Raw genomic sequence first — 20074 nt, 5'->3', positions numbered from 1 at the left:
CCGTAGGTGCTTAGCGCCACATTTACTTGGAGTTTTTTTTTTTTTTTCTCTTTGAAATTGCCACCTATGTGGATCTGAAGCAGGATCAACACATAGTTCTCCAAAGTGAGCTGCACACCTTATTGGATTATACAACATACGAAGAAGAGTTGCCTAAAGAATTGATTCCTTGAGAATCTCAACGTGCATTTCTTACCGATAGAAGGTGAGCATAACTACAAATAAAATAAATGTTTTTAACTTGTTGGTAAAAACGTATTACGCTCAGAGGAAGCGCCGCACTTGTCTCTTTTTTTTTTTCCCCCTCTTTCCCTAAACCAGGGTATTTCTAAACACAGGTGTTCTATGGGATTCAGGTCTGGACTCTTTGCTGGCCACCTTAGAAGTCTCCAGTGCTTTCTCTCAAACCATTTTCTGGTGCTTTTTGAAGTGTTTTGGGTCATTGTCCTGCTGTAAGACCCATGACCTCTGAGGGAGACCCAGCTTTCTCACACTGGGCCCTACATTATGCTGCAAAATTTGTTGGTAGTCTTCAGACTTCATAATGCCATGCACACGGTCAGGCAGTCCAGTGCCAGAGGCAGCAAAGCAACCCCAAAACATCAGGGAACCTCTGCCATGTTTGACTGTAGGGACTGTGTTTTCTTTGAATGCCTCTTTTTTTCTCCTGTAAACTCTGTTGATGCCTTTGCCCAAAACTTTTGTCTCATCTGACCAGAGAACATTCTTCCAAAACGTTTTAGTCATTTTAAGGTAAGTTTTGGCAAACTCCAGCCTGGCTTTTTTATGTCTCGGGGTAAGAAGTGGGGTCTTCCTGGGTCTCCTACCATACAGTCCCTTTTCATTCAGACGCCGACGGATAGTACGGGTTGACACGGTTGTACCCTCGGACTGCAGGGCAGCTTGAACTTGTTTGGATGTTAGTCGAGGTTCTTTATCCAACATCCGCACAATCTTGCGCTGAAATCTCTTGTCAATTTTACTTTTCCATTAACATCTAGGGAGGTTAGCCAGAGTGCCATGGGCTTTAAACTTCTTGATGACACTGCGCACGGTAGACACAGGAACATTCAGGTCTTTGGAGATGGACTTGTAGCCTTGAGATTGCTCATGCTTCCTCACAATTTGGTTTCTCAAGTCCTCAGACAGTTCTTTGGTCTTCTTTCTTTTCTCCATGCTCAATGTGGTACACACAAGGACACAGGACAGAGGTTGAGTCAACTTTAATCCATGTCAACTGGCTGCAAGTGTGATTTAGTTATTGCCAACACCTGTTAGGTGCCACAGGTAAGTTACAGGTGCTGTTAATTACACAAATTAGAGAAGCATCACGATATTTTTGAATGGTGCTAATACTTTTGTCCACCCCTTTTTTTATGTTTGGTGTGGAATCACAGTATATCCAATTTGGCTTTAGGACAATTCTTTTTGTGTTTTTTCATTTAAGACAAATTAAATGAAGATAATACTACCAAAGAATTTGTGATTGCAATCATTTTCAGGAAGAAACTGGATATTATCTGACAGAATGGCAGGGGTGTTAATACTTTTGGCCATGACTGTACATGAAGCTCAGAACATACACAGTAAGTGGGGTGCACAGACGCGGTGTGCATATAGACATTTTGCTTTTAAACACATTTAATATGAAAAAAAATTGACAATTTTTATTTATTTTTTTAAATACACATAACCTGATTTAAACAATAGGTAATTTTCTCGTGGTGCATTTAAAGTTATTTTCCATCTATAAAAGCAGAAAAAAGGCATGTCCAAAAGGATTGACAGTAAAAAAAAAAAAAACACCTCTCAAAATTATTTCTATTGACCATAAATGTACCAGATGGAAATATCCCTTAAAACAGACTCACATATGTAATGGTCACTGTACCCTGAATGAGTTCTCATATATGAAGCATAGTGAAGAAAAATCAGTGTCATTGCCTTAGGGCAAATAACGATTTCCTTGTCCAATTTGTTACTTGCAAATGAGAATTGAAATAACAGTGGAGACTACAGGAACAAGCAGTGCTTCTAGCTGCAATACTCTCAATAGATCAGTCGACTGCAGCAAATGCAGACAACTAGACTCGGCCTTTGCCAACGCATAAGAAAAAAAAAAACTGATAAAAAGGGATGGTGAACTGAAGGAGTTTAACAGAACCTCATACATTGAAAGGCCCATTCTGATAAATAATAAGAGTATACACACATGGATCGATTAAAAAACAAGGATGTGTGGAGTGCGGATAGGTTCACTAAATATTACAGGTCTTATGGGTTTTAAGCCAGATTGTGAAAGGACAAGGAATATTGTTGTGTGAACATGTCCTTTCTCATGCTTGTGCTTTCACTGTACTGACCTCAAAACCGTACACAGAAATAACTGCAGACATTCCAGCAGCCGATCTCATTTCTTGAGTTTACTACACAGCTGGAATATAACTTTATGAAAAAAAACCTTGTAGTTACTGGTTTAGATATTGTCCAATTACAGTACATTTAAAAAAAAAAAAAACACACAACACCACATGTTTATTTCCATAGCAAGACTTATACTGTGTATAGGCCAAATTCAGCTTGTGTACATGGTCACTGTAGAACATCTCATACAATAAGTTCTCCAATAGGCATTTTTCTTTGTGCCATCAGTGGTGTTGCACGGCTGTATCCACTATCGCTTCACAGAATTCTGGACATTTTGCACCTGAAACTCTATAAGATGTGACACAAATAAATGTAATCCTTCGTAGAAAAATTGTGATAATTTAGCAACAGTTCTCATATCTTGACACCACCCTTATTGGTTGGTAATAAAGTAAGTAAAGTCTATAAAATATATATTTTTTTAATGAGTGGAACTATTGATCAGAATCTTCCTCTTCTGAATCGCCAGCACTAGCTTCTGCCTCCTTCCCATTTTCCGTTTTTGTGGCACCAGCTAAAAATAAAAATAGAAATAAGAATTAGGAGGGTGAGACTTTTTTAATAATACAGCATAAGAAGTGCAGTAATCAGTCCTCTATAGGTCAATAGCTGTTACTGCCTGTGCTTCCTTGGATAGTGGGCGAGTGCATTTACCCCAACTTCGCCACGAGCTCCGGAAACTCTTGATCCAAACATATATTCTGATATTTATCTACTTTATTTTTTTACTTTTTGCATGCTTCAATAGCCTTTTTGAGAGACTAGAAGCTGCAGTACTTTGATCGCCTCTGCTACACACAGGCAATGATGCAAGCCTGCATGTAGCAGAAAAGCTCACTTGCTATTAGCACCAACCACGGGGCGGCACTCATTGCAATCTGGCCATGACAACCATAGAGGTCTGCTGATCATGTGACAGGGTCACCGATGGGTAGGATTAGTGACCTGCTTCCTGTAAGTGCAAGTTAAATGCAATCTCTAAATTAATCTCTGACAGCGGCATTTACCTAGTTAATAGCCGTGGGTGGATCACTATATAGATCAGCTTTCATGTGCCTGGAAAGGAGCAAGCTCAGTGCTGGAGCCCACACCAAACGGGGATTCTGACGTGTGTCTTATTATGGCACATGTCGGAAAGGGGTTAAGCTACGAGTGCCTGCTCACCTACGATTTCTTTTTCTCAGCTCAGATAGGGATGAGAAAAAAAACCACACACAGTATTTTATTAACCAGCAGAAAAAACGTTGACAGCTAGGGGCATATGTTTATAGCCTGGGAAGGGGTAATACCTATGGAGCTTCCCAGGCTATTAATATCAGCTCATAGCTGTAAACCAAGCATCTACCGGTTATTAAAATGGTGAACTCCCCCCAAAAATATGATATAGGGTCCCCCTATAATAACCAGCAAAGGCTAGGCAGACAGCTAAGTACCAACAGGCAGGTAATTGCAACCTACCTGCCAGTAGTGCACGGCAAGAAAATCGCATGACACTCATCCCACTTTTCTGGACAGATGTCGGACCTTTTTTTTTTTTTTCTTAAGATGGGCATGAACCCTAATACCGATTTTGTATTGTGGTATAACCACTATGAAGTGCTCAGTAAGTACAATATAGCAAACAGATGCTTCAGCAGGTCTGTAGGACCTGGCAATCACATGGTTTCTGGGTCTCTGCTGGTATATCAGGGTTGCTAGGTTATTTCAGACACAGATCAGCTCTGCAGGGACTTGTGTAACTCTAATAGACTGTTTTCCCATGTAACTGGGACTCCTATGGATGACCGGTAACATTGGGGAAAAAGAAGATCTTTGATTATCTTTTGGGGAACAAACTATGTATAAAAAAAGTCCCCAAAACAAAACAAAAAATACCAAAAATATAAAATTATATATATATATATATATATATATATATATATATATATATATATATATATATATATATATATATATATATATATATAATGTTCCTACATCCAGTCAAAAATCCACCAATAATAGGAAGTGTATTTTATTAAGTATTACAAAAATAGTCATGGACAAGTAGAATCATAAAATCAGAAATGAAAACTCAGGTATAGCAAAAAGGGGTCCGCATAGGTGGACATACAGTGGGGGAAGTAAGTATTTCTCCATCGCTTCATTGGGGGACACAGGAAACCATGGGTGTATGCTGCGGCCACTAGGAGGCTGACACTATGCACAAAAAAAAGTTAGCTCCGCAGTGTACACCCCACCGACCGGCACTAGGATATTAAGTTTAGCTTAGCGTCAGTAGGAGGTGGACACGGGCCTTTTACTAGACCCATTTCTTTATCGCCTCTCATTGGGGGACACAGGAACTATGGGGTGAATGCTGCTGCCACTAGGAGGCTGACACTATGCAAATAAAAAAGTTAGACCCATTTCTACCTCGGTTTTCGTCGTTTAACGTCTCTTCTTTTTCAGATGGATCTTCTACCCTTTCCTCTGAGTAAGGCTGCCGTCACACTAGCAGTATTTGGTCAGTATTTTACATCAGTATTTGTAAGCCAAAACCAGGAGTGGAACAATTAGAGGAAAAGTATAATAGAAACATATGCACCACTTCTGCATTTATCACCCACTCCTGGTTTTGGCTGAGGAATACTGATGTAAAACACTGACGAAATACTGCTAGTGTGACGGCAGCCTAAGGGTCACAACTGTACTCTCAGGAAGAGACTATGAGTACGGCATGTACTGCCATCCCGTAACCTCATACGTCTATTCGGCCGAACCCCCAACCCCTATCACAGGTGAGTGTTTAGGTGATCCGAACATTGGTCCTGGCCCCTGTCTCCTACCCACTCGCCCACCAGAGCCAGTCGGTTTCAGGAGGCATGGACATCCCACATTCCCAAGAGGCTCGGACGTCCAATAAAAGTCTGGATGGAGAGGTTCATCTCCCTTTCTTCTCACTCTGTCAGGTGACCAGAGGTGTCAGGGGAGAAGATCTGGACAAAGAAGAAGATGAAGAAGAAAAACAGAAGGATGAAGATAATGAAAGGACGGAGAAAGATGACAGAAGAAGATGGATGAGTTTTACTGCCCCCCTATCCCTCTACTTGTTTATTGCTAGAGGGTTTGTAGTTAGAGGGGCCTTCCCTTCCCCCTGACTTATTCAGGGTCAGTAGTACAGGGGTCTACTGAACAGGCAGTCTGGGCCTCTGCGCTGTTCTCCCCGGTCTCCGGGGCCTCTGTTATAAATATAGGCCAAGGCTTCAGCGTGGCCTAATAGGGTTTGTAGTAGAGGGATTTTTCCTTTTAGGTATAGTCTGTTTTTGGTCTATAGGGGGTCTGTTTTTTCTCCTTCTTTCTGGGTTACCTGACAGGCAGTCCAGGCCTCCACGCCACGCTCCCGTCTCTGGGGCCTCAGTTATAAATTTAGGCCCCGGCGTGGCCTAACTCCAGCATTTGGCTCCACCACCTTCTTGGCATCTTCTTTTCCCGCCCGTCGATAGCACACCCTCTCCTACTGTTTCCGGAGGTTAGCTCCGCCCCTTCATCTTGGACATGCAGGTGTCCAGGGCATTGCTGTCTTGCTCCCTCTTGCTTACAGCAGCTAGCTCCACCCACTTTCATTACCTCCGTCCACTTCCCAGTGGTTAGCTCTGCCCACTTTTGGCCTCAACGAGAGGGCTTTTGAAGTAACGCCCTCTTTTCTCTCCTGTGCACACTTTCTCCCTGCAGGCCCGCTTCTTCCTCCCTGTGGTTGCAATTTGCCGGCATGGGGCCTCGGAAGGTGACATCCCTGCAAGGAACTCGCTTCTCCTCCACGATTATCCTGCAGCCCTGGTTGTCTCCTGGAAACCTCCACAGTTCGGAAGCAGACCTCAGGACCTGCATCTTACTGTGAGTAGCTCTGCAGACTGACACTCTCCTCAGCTCTTTGTTCCCTAACCTTCTGGCACCATCAAATAGTGGGTCTGCTTCTCATCATGCCTAACCCTAAAGGAGAGCGCTCTCGCCCTCCTGCCTCTTCTTCCTCTGCTCTTGTCAGACACTTTGTTTGCATTTTGCCCCAGGAGAGAGTGGTGTCCTCATCCCAGTGTGGGCTACCTCTCTGCCATAATTGGTCACGAACCTCACCAAGGTACTACTTGAGGGAGCGTGGCGTGGAGGCCTGGACTGCCTGTCAGGTAACCCAGAAAGGAGAAAAAACAGACCCCCTATAGACCAAAAAAGGTCTATACCTAAAAGGAAAAATCCCTCTACTACAAACCCTGTTAGGCCGCGCTGAAGCCTTGGCCTATATTTATAACAGAGGCCCCGGAGACCGGGGAGAACAGCGCACAGGCCCAGACTGCCTGTTCGGTAGACCCCTGTACTACTGACCCTGAATAAGTCAGGGGGAAAGGAAGGCCCCTCTAACTACAAACCCTCTAGCAATAAACAAGTAGTCCCTGGTGTCCGTCCTTGACAGATTTTCCCTTCCTACTTCTGCCGTTACTAGCAGATCGCAGGAGTCTCTGGCTGTGCCTACCATCATGGTCCGTAATAGATCTAGGTGGGAGCGTCGTTCTAGTGCTTCCTCCCACTCCCTCTGACCTCTGCCGACGGACAACTTTTTCCCTGGAGTCAGCCATGGTGGTTTCGGATGTCCTGTCCGAGGATTACTCAGGCCTTGGCTCTCACCGGGCCTCTAATAGGAAAGACATGGTCCAGAGCAGGGGTGTCAAACTGCATTCCTCAAGGGCCGCAAACAGGTCATGTTTTCAGGATTTCGTTAGCATTGAACAAGGTGCTGGAATCATTCTGTGCAGGTGATTAAATTATCACCTGTGCAATACAAGGAAATCCTGAAAACATGACCTGTTTGCGGCCCTTGAGGAATGCAGTTTGACACCCCTGGTCCAGAGCCTCATTGTGGCTGCAGCACAGGTGCAAGCTACTGATGAGAACAACCACCCACTCACTACCTGTGTGAATAGCGTTTTATGCAAGCCCTACCTGTGTGCATTTTTGCTACTAGACAGCCAACCCCTCTATTATTTAGGTGAGTGGGTGGTGGTTCTCAGCAGTAGCTTGCACCTGTGCTGCTCCAGCCTTTATCAGTGGGGGCCTGCTGCACCCTGCTAGTGCATTTGTCATTTGACAAGGTTTTGGTGAGTCTTCTTTTTATGATGTGTTTTTTTGAGTTTTCTCTATGTTAGCTAGGTTAATTTTAAAATTGAGAGTTAGAATATACAAAATAAAATCCAGAAAATCACATTGTATAAATTCTATAAATTTATTTGCATTTAACTAGTTAATAGGCACGGGCGGATCGCGATTCCGCCCACGCCTTTTGCGGGCACATGGCAGCTGTTCAAAACAGCCGACACGTCCCGGCTTTGATGCGGGCTCACCGCCAGAGCCCGCATCAAAGCGGGGGTTCTGCCATCGGACGTACTATTTTGTCCGATGGCAGAAAGGGGTTAAGCAGCATGTTTCCTGCAAACACTTTGATTTTGGTTGTGAAAAATCTGCTGCAAATACTCAACGTGTACACATACCCCAAAGCCCTCTCAGGATGTTATCATGTCATGGGAGATTTTAACTGTCCAGATATTTGTTGGGAATCTCTCTCAGGCAAAACTACCGGGTCCAGAAAATTCTTATCTTCTCTCTTCTTTCAACAGGTAGAAGAGAGAACAAGAGGATCTGCAATGTTGGACCTCATTCTTACCAACAGGGAGGAAATGGTTGAGGAAGTAAAGGTGGTTTGAATTTAGGAGTCAGCGATCATGCTATCCTCAAATTCTGAACTACAATAGGAGGTAGACCTGCGAGGACTCAGGCTTTAAGGATGGACTTCAGAAAGGCAGATTTTAATAGACTCAGAAAAAGGGTAGAAAAGGTCCAATGGCTGGATGTTCTAAATGAAAAAAAAATGTCCAAAAAGGATGGGAGATTTTGCTAAATTAAATTGTCACTGCACAATCCCAAAAAGAAGAAAGAATTTGAAGCACTTAACGAGACCAGGACAGATGAACACAGAACTTAAAACACTTGGTAAAAAAGAAATGTAAATTAAATGAAAATAGGGGGGCATATCGAAAGAAGAATGCTCTCTGCTGGGAATGCAGGGTAAGAGATAGAAAAGCTGAAGCCAGTAATGAAGTAAGGCTTGCAAGGGAGACCAAAAGCAGTAAAAAAGGATTTTGGGGGGTTGTCAAAAGCAAAAGAAAAGTCAAAGATGCTATAGGATTTTTATAGGATAAAAAGGGTGAAGTGGTCAAACATTATGTTGATAAGGCCGGACCTTTAAATTCCTATTTTACATCTGCGTTCTCTAAAAGGTACCGTCACACATAACGATATCGTTAACGATATCGTTGCTTTTTGTGACGTAGCAACGATATCGTTAAGGAAATCGTTATGTGTGACAGCGACCAACGATTAGGCCCCTGCTGGGAGATCGTTGGTCGCTGAAGAAAGTGCAGAACTTTATTTCGTCGCTGGATCGGCGTGTGTGACACCGATCCAGCGATGTCTTCACTGGTAACCAGGGTAAACATCGGGTTACTAAGCGCAGGGCCGCGCTTAGTAACCCGATGTTTACCCTGGTTACCAGCGTAAAAGTAAAAAAAAAAAAAAAACATTACATACTTACCTACTGCTGTCTGTCCCCGGCGCTGTGCTTCTCTGCACTCCTCCTGCACTGGCTGTGAGCACAGCGGCCGGAAAGCAGAGCGGTGACGTCACCGCTCTGCTTTCCGGCCGCTGTGCTCACATACAGTGCAGGAGGAGTGCAGAGAAGCACAGCGCCGGGGACAGACAGCGGTAGGTAAGTATGTAGTGTTTTTTTTTTTTTTACTTTTACGCTGGTAACCAGGGTAAACATCGGGTTACTAAGAGCGGCCCTGCGCTTAGTAACCCGATGTTTACCCTGGTTACCCGGGGACCTCGGGATCGTTGGTCGCTGGAGAGCTGTCTGTGTGACAGCTCTCCAGCGACCAAACAGCGACGCTGCAGCGATCGACATCGTTGTCGGTATCGCTGCAGCGTCGCTGAGTGTGAAGGTACCTTAAGAAAGCAAATGTAACATCAACTGTAGCATCAACTGATCTTCACGATGCCATCGAAGGAATAAAAGAATCCACTTTATCCACAAAAAGTGAAATGATGAGGGAACACTTAGCTAATTTAAATATCCTGGCCCAGATGAATTTCATCTAGGACACTGAAAAAGTTGGCAGAGGAAATTGCAGAACCACTAGCCAGAATAGCCACAGAAGATTGGAGAGGGCAAATTTTGTCCCCATCTTCAAAAAAGGAAGGAAGATGGAGCCAGGAAATTACAGGTCAGAGAGCTTTACTTCTATGCCAGGAAATTTATTTGAGCAAATTATTAAACAGCATGTATGCAATTACTTGGATAAGAATACAGTAATTAACTAGAGCCAGCATCGGTCTGTAGCACAAAGTCATGCCAAACTAAACTAATTTCCTTCCACGATGGAATCACTGACTGGGTGGATCAGGGAAATGCGGTGCAGTAGATCTCAACTTCAGCAAAGCATTCGATAAAGTATCTCATACTATCATTATTGAAAAGATAACCAAGTATGTTATTGACAAGTTTACGGTGGGTTCATAACTGGCTCAGTGATTATACTCTTAGAGTGGTGAGAAATGGTTGCACATCCAATTGGAAAAGTGTTTCAAATGTTTTCCAGTATTGTTCAACAATTTTATAATGATCTAGATAAGGGAAATGAAGGAAACTAATCAAATTTGCAGACTATGCAAAGCTAGGAGGGATAGCTAACACTAGAGAAGGCAAAAAGGATTCAGAAGCATCTAAACAAGCTTGAACAATGGGTAGTGATTAATAGAATGGTATTTAACAGGGATAAATTCAAAATTCTACATCTAGGCAACAAAACGGACAATTACATCTATAGAATGGGAGAAATAGAACTAAGCAACATGGGAAAAAGACTTGGGCATACTAATAGATCACAGACTGCACATGAATCAACAGTGTGATGCAGCAGCAGCAAAAAAAAAAAAAAGCAAACAGTTCTAGGATCTATTAAGAGAAGCATAGAGTCTAGATCAGAGGTCCCCAACCTTTCTGACCTTGAGAGCCACATCCAGCTGTGAAAAGAGGGTCGTGAGCCACGTTCAGCTCAGAGAGGGTCGCGAGCCACAACCAGCTTCTTCCCCACTCACAGTAGTGTTACCGAGAGCCTCCATTACTGGTATGACAACCAAAGCTTTTCCACTGAAATCACATCAAGGCAGTATGCCAAGCTCCACGGTTTCCTATCTCACCCCCATTCAGATCTGCTCTTCTGTACAGGGCTACACACAAGTCACCATTTAGAGATCTGATCTTAATAGTTATTTACACCTGGTGCTAATGCACCAAGCTGGCAGGCAGCCGCGAGCCACACATCACAAGCTCGCGAGCCACATGTTGCTCCCGAGCTACAGGTTGGGGACCCCTGGTATAGATCATGTGAAGTAATTCTCCCCCTCTTCTTCTCCTTGGTCAGGCCTCACCTGGAATACTGTGTCCAGTTTTGGGCACATTTTAAAAAAGACAAAAAAACTGGAGCAAGTTCAGAGAAGAGCTACCAGGATGGTGAGCAGACTGCAAGGTATGTCCTACAAGGAACGGTTATAGCATGCAAAATAGAAGGCTAAGTGGAGACTTAATAGCTGTTTACAAAAATCTCAAGTTTTCACAGTGTAGAGGGATCATCATTATTCTGATTTGCACATGGAAACAGCAATGGAATTAAACTGAAAGGAAGAAAATATCTACCGTATATACTAGAGTATAAGCTGAGATTTTCAGCCCATTTTTGGGGGGCTGAAAGTCCCCCTCTCGGCTTATACTCGAGTCATACCGAGGGGTCGGCAGGGGAGGGGGAGCGGGGGCTGTCTAATACTCACCTGCTCCTGGCACGGTCCCTGCGCGTCCCTGGTTTCCCTGGCGCCGGCAGCTTCTTCCTGTACTGAGCGGTCACATGGTACCGCTCATTACAGTAATGAATATGCGACTCCACCTCCCATAGGGGTGGAGCCACATATTCATTAAGGTAATGAGCGGTAACGGTGACCGCTCACTACAGGAAGAAGCTGCCGGCGCCGGGGAAGCCAGGGACTTGCAGGGACCGCACCAGGAGCAGGTGAGTAAAACGGGTAGGGGAGCGCTGGGCGATATTCACCTGCTCCTCGTTCCGGCGCCACTCCGTCTTCAGCGTCTTCTGCAGCGACGCTCAGGTCAGAGGGCGCGGTGACGTGGTTAGTACACGCCCTCTGCCTGAACGTCAGTGCAGAAGATGCTGAAGATGAAGCGGTGCCGGAACGAAGTCAGGCGAATATTGAAAGTGCCGGGGGCCTGAGCGACGGAGAGGCGAGTGATTTTTTTTTTTTTAATCGCAGCAACAGCAAATGGTGCAAGTGTCTGTATGGAGCATCTATGGGGCCATAACGTTTGTGCAGCACTATATGGCGCAAATATCTTTATGGAGCCATAATCAACATTTGTGCAGCACTATATTGGGCAAATGTGTCTATGGAGCATCTTATGGGGCCATTAACCATTATGCAGGATTATAAGGGGCATATTTTAATATGGAGCATCTTATGGGGCCATCATAAACTTTATGGAGCATTATATGGGGCTCCTGATTCAATATGGATATTCAAAAACACTTAATCTACTGATGTCTCAATTAATTTTACTTTTATTGGTATCTATTTTTACGTTTGACATTTACCGGTAGCTGCTGCATTTCCCACCGTAGGCTTATACTCGAGTCATTAAGTTTTCCCAGTTTTTGTGGCAAAATTAGGGGGGGGGGTCAGCATATACTCGGGTCGGCTTATACTTGAGTATATACGGTAATCAGTCTTAGAAAAAAACTTTTTGACAGGGAGGGTGATCAATGAGTGGAACAGGCTGCCACGAGAGGTGGAGAGTTCTCCTTCAATGGAAGTCATCAAACAAAGGCTGGACAGACATCTGTCTGAGATGGGTTAGTGTATCCTTGCATTGACAAGAGGGTTCGACACGATGACCCTGGAGGTCCCTTCCAACTCTAATATTGTATCCATGCCATTATGCATTTCACTGAAATTAAAGTTTTTTTGTATTTGTAAAAACTATACCTTTTCCCTCTGTTTTTTTCATCTTTTTCTTCTCCTTGTTTTTAAGCCTGCAGAGGGAGAAAAAGTCCAGTGAATATCTAACCCTTTACCACCGAAGTCAGCATGGACCTTCCTGACAGCACAATCTTTAAAGGGAACCTGTCACCAGGTTTGGCTGCTATAAGATGCGGCCACCACCTTTCAGGGCTTATCTACTGGGCCTCTCTGACCTTTCCCGGCGCTTACGCACTGCTGTACTTTGGTCTGCCCTCAACAGGGCAGGGAAGTACGCCTGCGCAGGAATGCAATGCCGGGAGAGACAAAGCAAGCAGGAGGGCAGCATTGCAAGAAGATGGGAGGCGCCAGACCCAGACCTGCAACAACCATCAGACCGCACTGAAAACATTTCAACCCTGTTCACACTGATTTCTGTAGTATGTCTGGGTATTTTGTACGAATCCTCTGCCAACAGAGCCATGCAGCTCATAGATTGGAAGCTTCTCTTGTCTGAATTGGTAAATAATGTATTTCTGTGTAATGTTTTACATAGTTCATACATATATATCCCCTCTGATTTTTAAATTGCTGCAGAATATGCTGGTGGTATAAAAATAATATTACTAATGAAAATTTTTTAACTCTTTATGTGATTCACAGGAATTAGTGCAAAGTGGAATTTAAAAAAAAATTACATTCTTTCAACTAAAATCTTGCTTTAATGCTATGTGCACACGTTCAGGATTTCTTGCAGAAATTTCCTGAGCAAAACAGGACATCCGCATGCTTGTTTCTTGCGTTTTTACAGAGTTTTTTGTGCATTATTTTTGCGGATTTTTCCGGAGGTTGCCAATGCAATAATATAGTGGGAAATCCGCAAAAAATCTGCAAAATTAATGAACATGCTGCGCTATTTACCGCGATGCGTTTTTTTCACGGAAAAAAAACGCATTATGTGCACAAAAATTGCAGAATGCATTCTAAATGATGGGATGCATAATGTATGCGTTTTTATAGCGAAAACGCGAAAAAAAACGCGAAAAATCTGCAACGTGTGCACACAGCCTAAGCCTCTTTTTTTCCAAGGGTAATGAGAAAAAAATGCACCCCAAAATCTACTGTTTGGATGCACGGCAGGGCACGGAAGGGAAAGAGCGCCATTTGACTTGTCGCCATGTCGCTTTTACAGAGGTCCAAATGTGCCAAAACAGCATAAATTCCCCCACAAGTGATCCCATATTGTAAGCTACACTCCTTAGGAAATACTTCATGAAGGTGTGGGGAGCATTTTGAACCCACAGCTGTTTCATAGAATTCTATAATGCTGGTATTTTGGAAACAAACATTTTCTCGAGTGGTTCTAAGAAAAAAAATTGACTTTATCATTTGTATTGCAATTGATCCCAAATGCGACAATACCCAATATGTTGTCAGAAATTTCTGTTTGGACACATGGCGAGCGCCGAAGGGATGAGAAGCCAATAGGCTTTCGAGTGCTAATTGTCCAGGATTTAAAAAGGTGGTTGTGCTGTCTTCTGGTGAAAGTCTGCAGTCACCGTATAAGATTGCATCACTCAATCTTTATAGTGTGCGCATCGGTGTTGGCGGTGAGAGTGGATGGTCACGTGACTGCCAGTGTCACGTGACAGCTAAACATGTGGCCACATGCCGACTAGATGGGCATGGCCTTGCTGAATGTAAGTGTATTGAGCGAGGCTGAACAAGCCTGTTTGTTGGGCTCTCCATGCACGTGTTGTGACTGTCACACAGCCACGACACATGCAGCTGTGGAGCCGAACAGCTGATCAGCCAAAGCGATCGAGGTATCCAGATTCCCGATGCAGCTATTCAGTAAGTTATCCCAAGCGATTTGCTCATCTCTACACATGATCAGTAAACGCTGCGGGTCAATGAACACATGCGGATTCACCTGTGTACAATAGCCGGCAGCGCTTTCAACACAGCGAACATACACTGTGTCCAAAGCGCTGCCAATTCCTGATCGTGTGCACATACCCTTAGAGAGTGTGAAGGAATCTTTCATGAACAATTGCAATGCACAACTCTATTTTCCAAACTTGGGCTCCATTCACATCAGCGTGACAGGCGCCAGACACAACCACCAAAATCAGAAAGACCCACTTATAGCGAATGGAGTCTTTCAGATGTGTCCGTCATAAAAAGGACCCATTTGAATAAATTTTTCTGGTGCTATTACACAACCTAAAAAATAAATTTACTAGTGCAAATGTGAACTAATCCTTACCTACACACTGGCATGCTGGAGTTTTACTATTAGGGTATGTGCACACGTACTCTAGGTCCACTGCGGATTTTTCTGCAGTGGATTTCAGCAGATTTGATAAATCCGCAGTGGAAAACCGCTGCGGATTTATCGCGGTTTTTCTGCGGTTTTCCATAGGGGCAGTTGTAAAACCGCTGCAGAATTAGCAGAAAGAAGTGACATGCTGCATTCCTGGGCGTTTTTTTTTCCGCAGCATGTGCACAGCGTATTTTTGTTTCCCATAGGTTTACACTGAACTGTAAACGCATGGGAAACTGCTGCGGACCCGCAGCTGCGGAAACGCTGCGGATCTGCAGCAAAATCCGCATTGTGTGCACATACCCTTAGGGTATGTTTCCACGTTCAGGAAAGAGCCGCAGCGTCAAACACGCAGCGTCCAGATGTTACAACATAGTGGAGGGGATTTCATGAAATCCCGTCTCCACCATGCATTAAAAGACGCACGCGGCAGACCCGAGGAAACGGACACGCGGCACGTCTTTTCAGAACGCAGCATGTCCTTGCAATGCTGAAACAACGCAAGAACAACGCAGGTGACCTGCCAGTGACCTCTGGTGCAGATTTCGTCAGGATTTTACCTGCATAAAATCCTGACCAAATCCTGATGCAATCCTGAACGTGGACACATACCCTTACTAAACATGCACTAAAAGTGTTACAAAAAAAATCTAAGCTTTACCGTTTTAATCGTCGCTTCGCTGTTCTCTCTTCAGCCTGGATTTGGTTCTCTCTTAATTTCTTTTGAAAGTCTTCATCTAATTTTTGCTAACAGAAAAAGATTGGACATAGTCAAGTTGAGAAACTCTATTTGACTCTACTCAATAATATTAACTATCTGTTTTATATGATAATCCCACATTTACTTTATGCAGTTCCCTTACAAACATCTCATATTACACCTTAATACTTAGTTTCCTAAAGTACTGATAGCAAAGTGTTGGTTGCCATTTAGTGCAAATACGACAACCATCAGATCACTTCTTGATTGAAGGCCATTACAACTCACCTTCTCAGACAGGGAATCCATAAAATCTTGTCTTTGATACTCTCTGCGACGAAGGTGTCTATAAACATGAAATTCTCCGCTGCCAGCCCCAGCACTAGACCCTAAAACATAAAATGGTTAGACTGCACTGCTTAAAGGGGAAGTGCTAAAATGACAATCTTCTGGTCCTTCGCACAATGCATCCTTGGGAACGGAGACAGCCTGTTGCACCGCTGAGAGCCAGGGGCCGACGGAAGGTAAGTATAGCCATATTTTTTATTTTTTGTTCTTTTTTTTTTTTACATGAATATGGATCCCAGGGCCTGAGGGAGAGTCTCCTCTCCTCCAGGCCCTGGGAACCATCCAGGACCGCTCCCTGCACACACCGTACCCGGCGTATAAGACGACCCCCAACTTTTGAGAAGATTTTCAGGGGTGAAAAAGTCATCTTATACGCCGGAAAATACGGTAACTTACAATTTATACATCTTCAAATTTAAGAAGATCTAATCAAAAATTTCATTCTGCAATCCATCCTAATTGGGGTGTGAAAGCAGATTAAAATACTTAACGACCACTTTCCACAGGTTGCAGCATCGCTCTTGACACAGGATTTTATTCACTGAATGGTTGTGCTGAATATTTCCATTTTCGCTCAATGTAAGTATATGGAATCTTGCTCCGAGTCTCACAGGCTTACATTGAGAAAGCAGCTGCCACTTCACATAGTAGATACTGTAGGAGCCGGCAATGGAGAAAACGAAGCAAACCTCAATTGGTAAGGATTGTAATGTACTTACACTCCATTTTACACCTAATTTAGGGCAGACGATGGAGTAAGAATTTTTAAGAGAATTCTTTAAAATGAAGCAAACCTAGTGACTCATAATATACTGATTACTGCATTCTGTCCAGAACACATGATTGTATTGCACTAATATAGATGCAAGGACTTCTAGAAATATTGAATGAATATGAACAACACTGAAGATTTCGGACTATTTCCATGAGTGACACTTTCAGCTGATCTGTGCTTTGGTGTTGCCCGTTTGTCGCATTACGCCATGTCACATCTGTCTGCCATAGGGCCAAAGCCAATGTTGCTATGGTGCAATGAGACACTATAAAGCTTTACTTTAATGCCACGTTAAATAAGTGGAACGAGCTCATCAAAACAAAAAGAACGTCCCTTTATTACAGCAGCTGCAAAACATTAGGCAAAGTCAAACTTTGTAGAAAGGAAAACAGTAGCACTTGCCGATCTATCAGGATTCCTCTTTCACACTCATTGTCATCTGAATGAAAACAAATGAACAAAAACAGAACTATTCACCCATAACGTCTCTGACAAACTCCGGGGCAGATCTTGGGGTCCATTCTTTTGGTTTTTCTGGTATTGGAGCGGCCTTATCCTGTAATAAACATAATTTATTGTAAGCAGTCTAATTAAAAAGATTAAAACAATACATTTCTCAATAGGTTTACCTTTAGGTATTGTCACTGTTACCTTGCTGCTGCTGCTGCTTGGGTTCACAATGCACCAGTTTATGTTTCCTACCATGACTTATGAGAGCTGGCCAGACCATCAGAGTCCGCACTAATGTAACAGCTTTACACAATCATTTCCTTCAGCAGCTCTGTGCGCTACATAAAAACATCACCACTGAGTCAAAGAGATTGACTGCAGCGGTCACTGATGGATGGGATGACATCATTGCAGGGCTGGTGGCAAACAAGAGGGGTAATATAGAGGTGGTACTGAGCACCATGGAGAAAAACATTTATTTTTTATACACACTACTATATTAGAACATCTAATTCCACCAAAAAATATCCATCAAAGTGGATCACTCTAATAATACATATACAACTAAAGGGGATTTCAAAATAATGAAGAAAAACCCCAAAAGAGTGTTTTTATACAAGAAAAATATATATTTTTATTTAACCATAAAATATACAAAAATATAGCAGGGTAAAGCTCATCATGCAGGATATAGCGGGGGGGGGCTGCACGAGACGGGACATGCGGGGGGGCTGCACGAGACGGGACATGCGGGGGGGCTGCACGAGACGGGACATGCGGGGGGGCTGCACGAGACGGGACATGCGGGGGGGCTGCACGAGACGGGACATGCGGGGGGGCTGCACGAGACGGGACATGCGGGGGGGCTGCACGAGACGGGACATGCGGGGGGGCTGCACGAGACGGGACATGCGGGGGGGCTGCACGAGACGGGACATGCGGGGGGGCTGCACGAGACGGGACATGCGGGGGGGCTGCACGAGACGGGACATGCGGGGGGGCTGCACGAGACGGGACATGCGGGGGGGCTGCACGAGACGGGACATGCGGGGGGGCTGCACGAGACGGGACGGGACATGCGGGGGGGCTGCACGAGACGGGACATGCGGGGGGGCTGCACGAGACGGGACATGCGGGGGGGCTGCACGAGACGGGACATGCGGGGGGGCTGCACGAGACGGGACATGCGGGGGGGCTGCACGAGACGGGACATGCGGGGGGGCTGCACGAGACGGGACATGCGGGGGGGCTGCACGAGACGGGACATGCGGGGGGGCTGCACGAGACGGGACATGCGGGGGGGCTGCACGAGACGGGACATGCGGGGGGGCTGCACGAGACGGGACATGCGGGGGGGCTGCACGAGACGGGACATGCGGGGGGCTGCACGAGACGGGACATGCGGGGGGGCTGCACGAGACGGGACATGCGGGGGGCTGCACGAGACGGGACATGCGGGGGGGCTGCACGAGACGGGACATGCGGGGGGGCTGCACGAGACGGGACATGCGGGGGGGCTGCACGAGACGGGACATGCGGGGGGGCTGCACGAGACGGGACATGCGGGGGGGCTGCACGAGACGGGACATGCGGGGGGGCTGCACGAGACGGGACATGCGGGGGGGCTGCACGAGACGGGACATGCGGGGGGGCTGCACGAGACGGGACATGCGGGGGGGCTGCACGAGACGGGACATGCGGGGGGGGGGGGTATGTGACAGGACACGCGGGGGGGCTGCACGAGACGGGACATGCGGGGGGGCTGCACGAGACGGGACATGCGGGGGGGGGGGGGGGGGGTATGTGACAGGACAGGACCTGCAGCTCTTGCGCCCTACAGAAGAATACTTTCCCAGTAACTGCTGTGGGGAGAGCCCTGCAGCTACTGCTCTGTACGGAGCCTGGACAGCACTGCATAATGTCAGCAGCTCACCGGATTCCTCAGCAGCCTCTCCAGCTTCAGCCTCTGCTCGTCGGTGGCATTTTTCGGGATAATCAGCGGCTGAGGCTCCTTTTTCGGTCGCGCCGGCTTTGTCGCCCCTGTCTCCGCTGCCATGTTAACGATTACTTGTTTACCTCGACCCGAACTAATGACGTCATCCACGAGGCGCCTTCTCTCACACGCAACTATATTTATAACAGAGCTCGGCTGCCTCAAGTGGTCAAAGGCATAAACTACAACACGGAGCGTCCAGTGTGAGGCCGTGCTGCTGTGTGCAGAGCCGCCATATTGGCGGTGCCTCCGTGCAGCCTCCTGTCCTGGAGGTGTAACTGAGCACTGGACGTACCTGTTGGATGAATATTCATCCCATACTTCTGATCTCTTCAGTTGACAAATATTGGGGAAATTAGAGGGGTTGTCCACCTCCTAGAACAATTTCTTTTTACCTTATAACATGTATTTGGGGTAAAAATGATTTAGGCAATTCAGTTTCATGACAATTTTTCACCTTTTTGCTTTTACATTTTCTGTTTTCCTATATATTTAACTTGTGTTTTGCTGTTATAAATCAGATAAAAATCAAGTAAAAAGAGCCATACAAGGCTGTGTGCACACCACCACATTTAACTCTGCTGAATCCTAACTTTTTTCGAGCAGAAAATCCTTCAGGAAACTCTGGCGTTTTTTTTATCCGAAGAGTTTCTTGTTTTTCTTTTTCTGTCTTTTACAGAGAGTTTTTCCAATGGTTTTGGCCGCGGGTGTTTATATGTTTTTTTTCCCATCATTTTTGTGATGTATTTTTTTTACTGTCGTTCTCCAGTTGCCTTTTTCACTGTATTGAAAAATGAAGAAACCGGCAGTAAAATGCTCGAAAACACGTCCAGCCATCTTCCAGGCGTCGTTGGTGCTTTTCCATTGCTTTGTCACCTAACCACTGGGCGTTTTTAGAAACTTGAAGTGGTTAAAAGACGTTCAAAAACTTGAACATACTGTGCTTTT

At 45.1% G+C, this 20074-nt stretch overlaps 1 protein-coding gene across 1 annotated transcript; it reads right to left on the bottom strand.

Annotated features, from left to right (window-relative positions):
• Window positions 1-2113: 2113 nt before the first annotated feature.
• On the bottom strand, window positions 2114-19368 carry PRKRIP1 (PRKR interacting protein 1). Its single transcript, XM_069761317.1, has 6 exons — window positions 19067-19368; window positions 17161-17239; window positions 15849-15949; window positions 15522-15607; window positions 12562-12608; window positions 2114-2941 (listed from the first exon to the last, which is right to left on the bottom strand). The coding sequence occupies exons 1-6, from the start codon at window positions 19187-19189 to the stop codon at window positions 2862-2864; spliced, it is 516 nt and encodes a 171-aa protein (XP_069617418.1). The 5' UTR covers window positions 19190-19368; the 3' UTR covers window positions 2114-2861.
• Between the last annotated feature and the right edge of the window lie 706 nt (window positions 19369-20074).

The sequence above is a fragment of the Ranitomeya imitator genome, chromosome 3 (assembly GCF_032444005.1).
Source record: "Ranitomeya imitator isolate aRanImi1 chromosome 3, aRanImi1.pri, whole genome shotgun sequence".
NCBI classification, from domain to species: domain Eukaryota; kingdom Metazoa; phylum Chordata; class Amphibia; order Anura; family Dendrobatidae; genus Ranitomeya; species Ranitomeya imitator.
The sequence above is the reverse complement of the archived record's forward strand: the minus strand, read 5'-3'. Positions and strand labels throughout refer to the sequence as shown.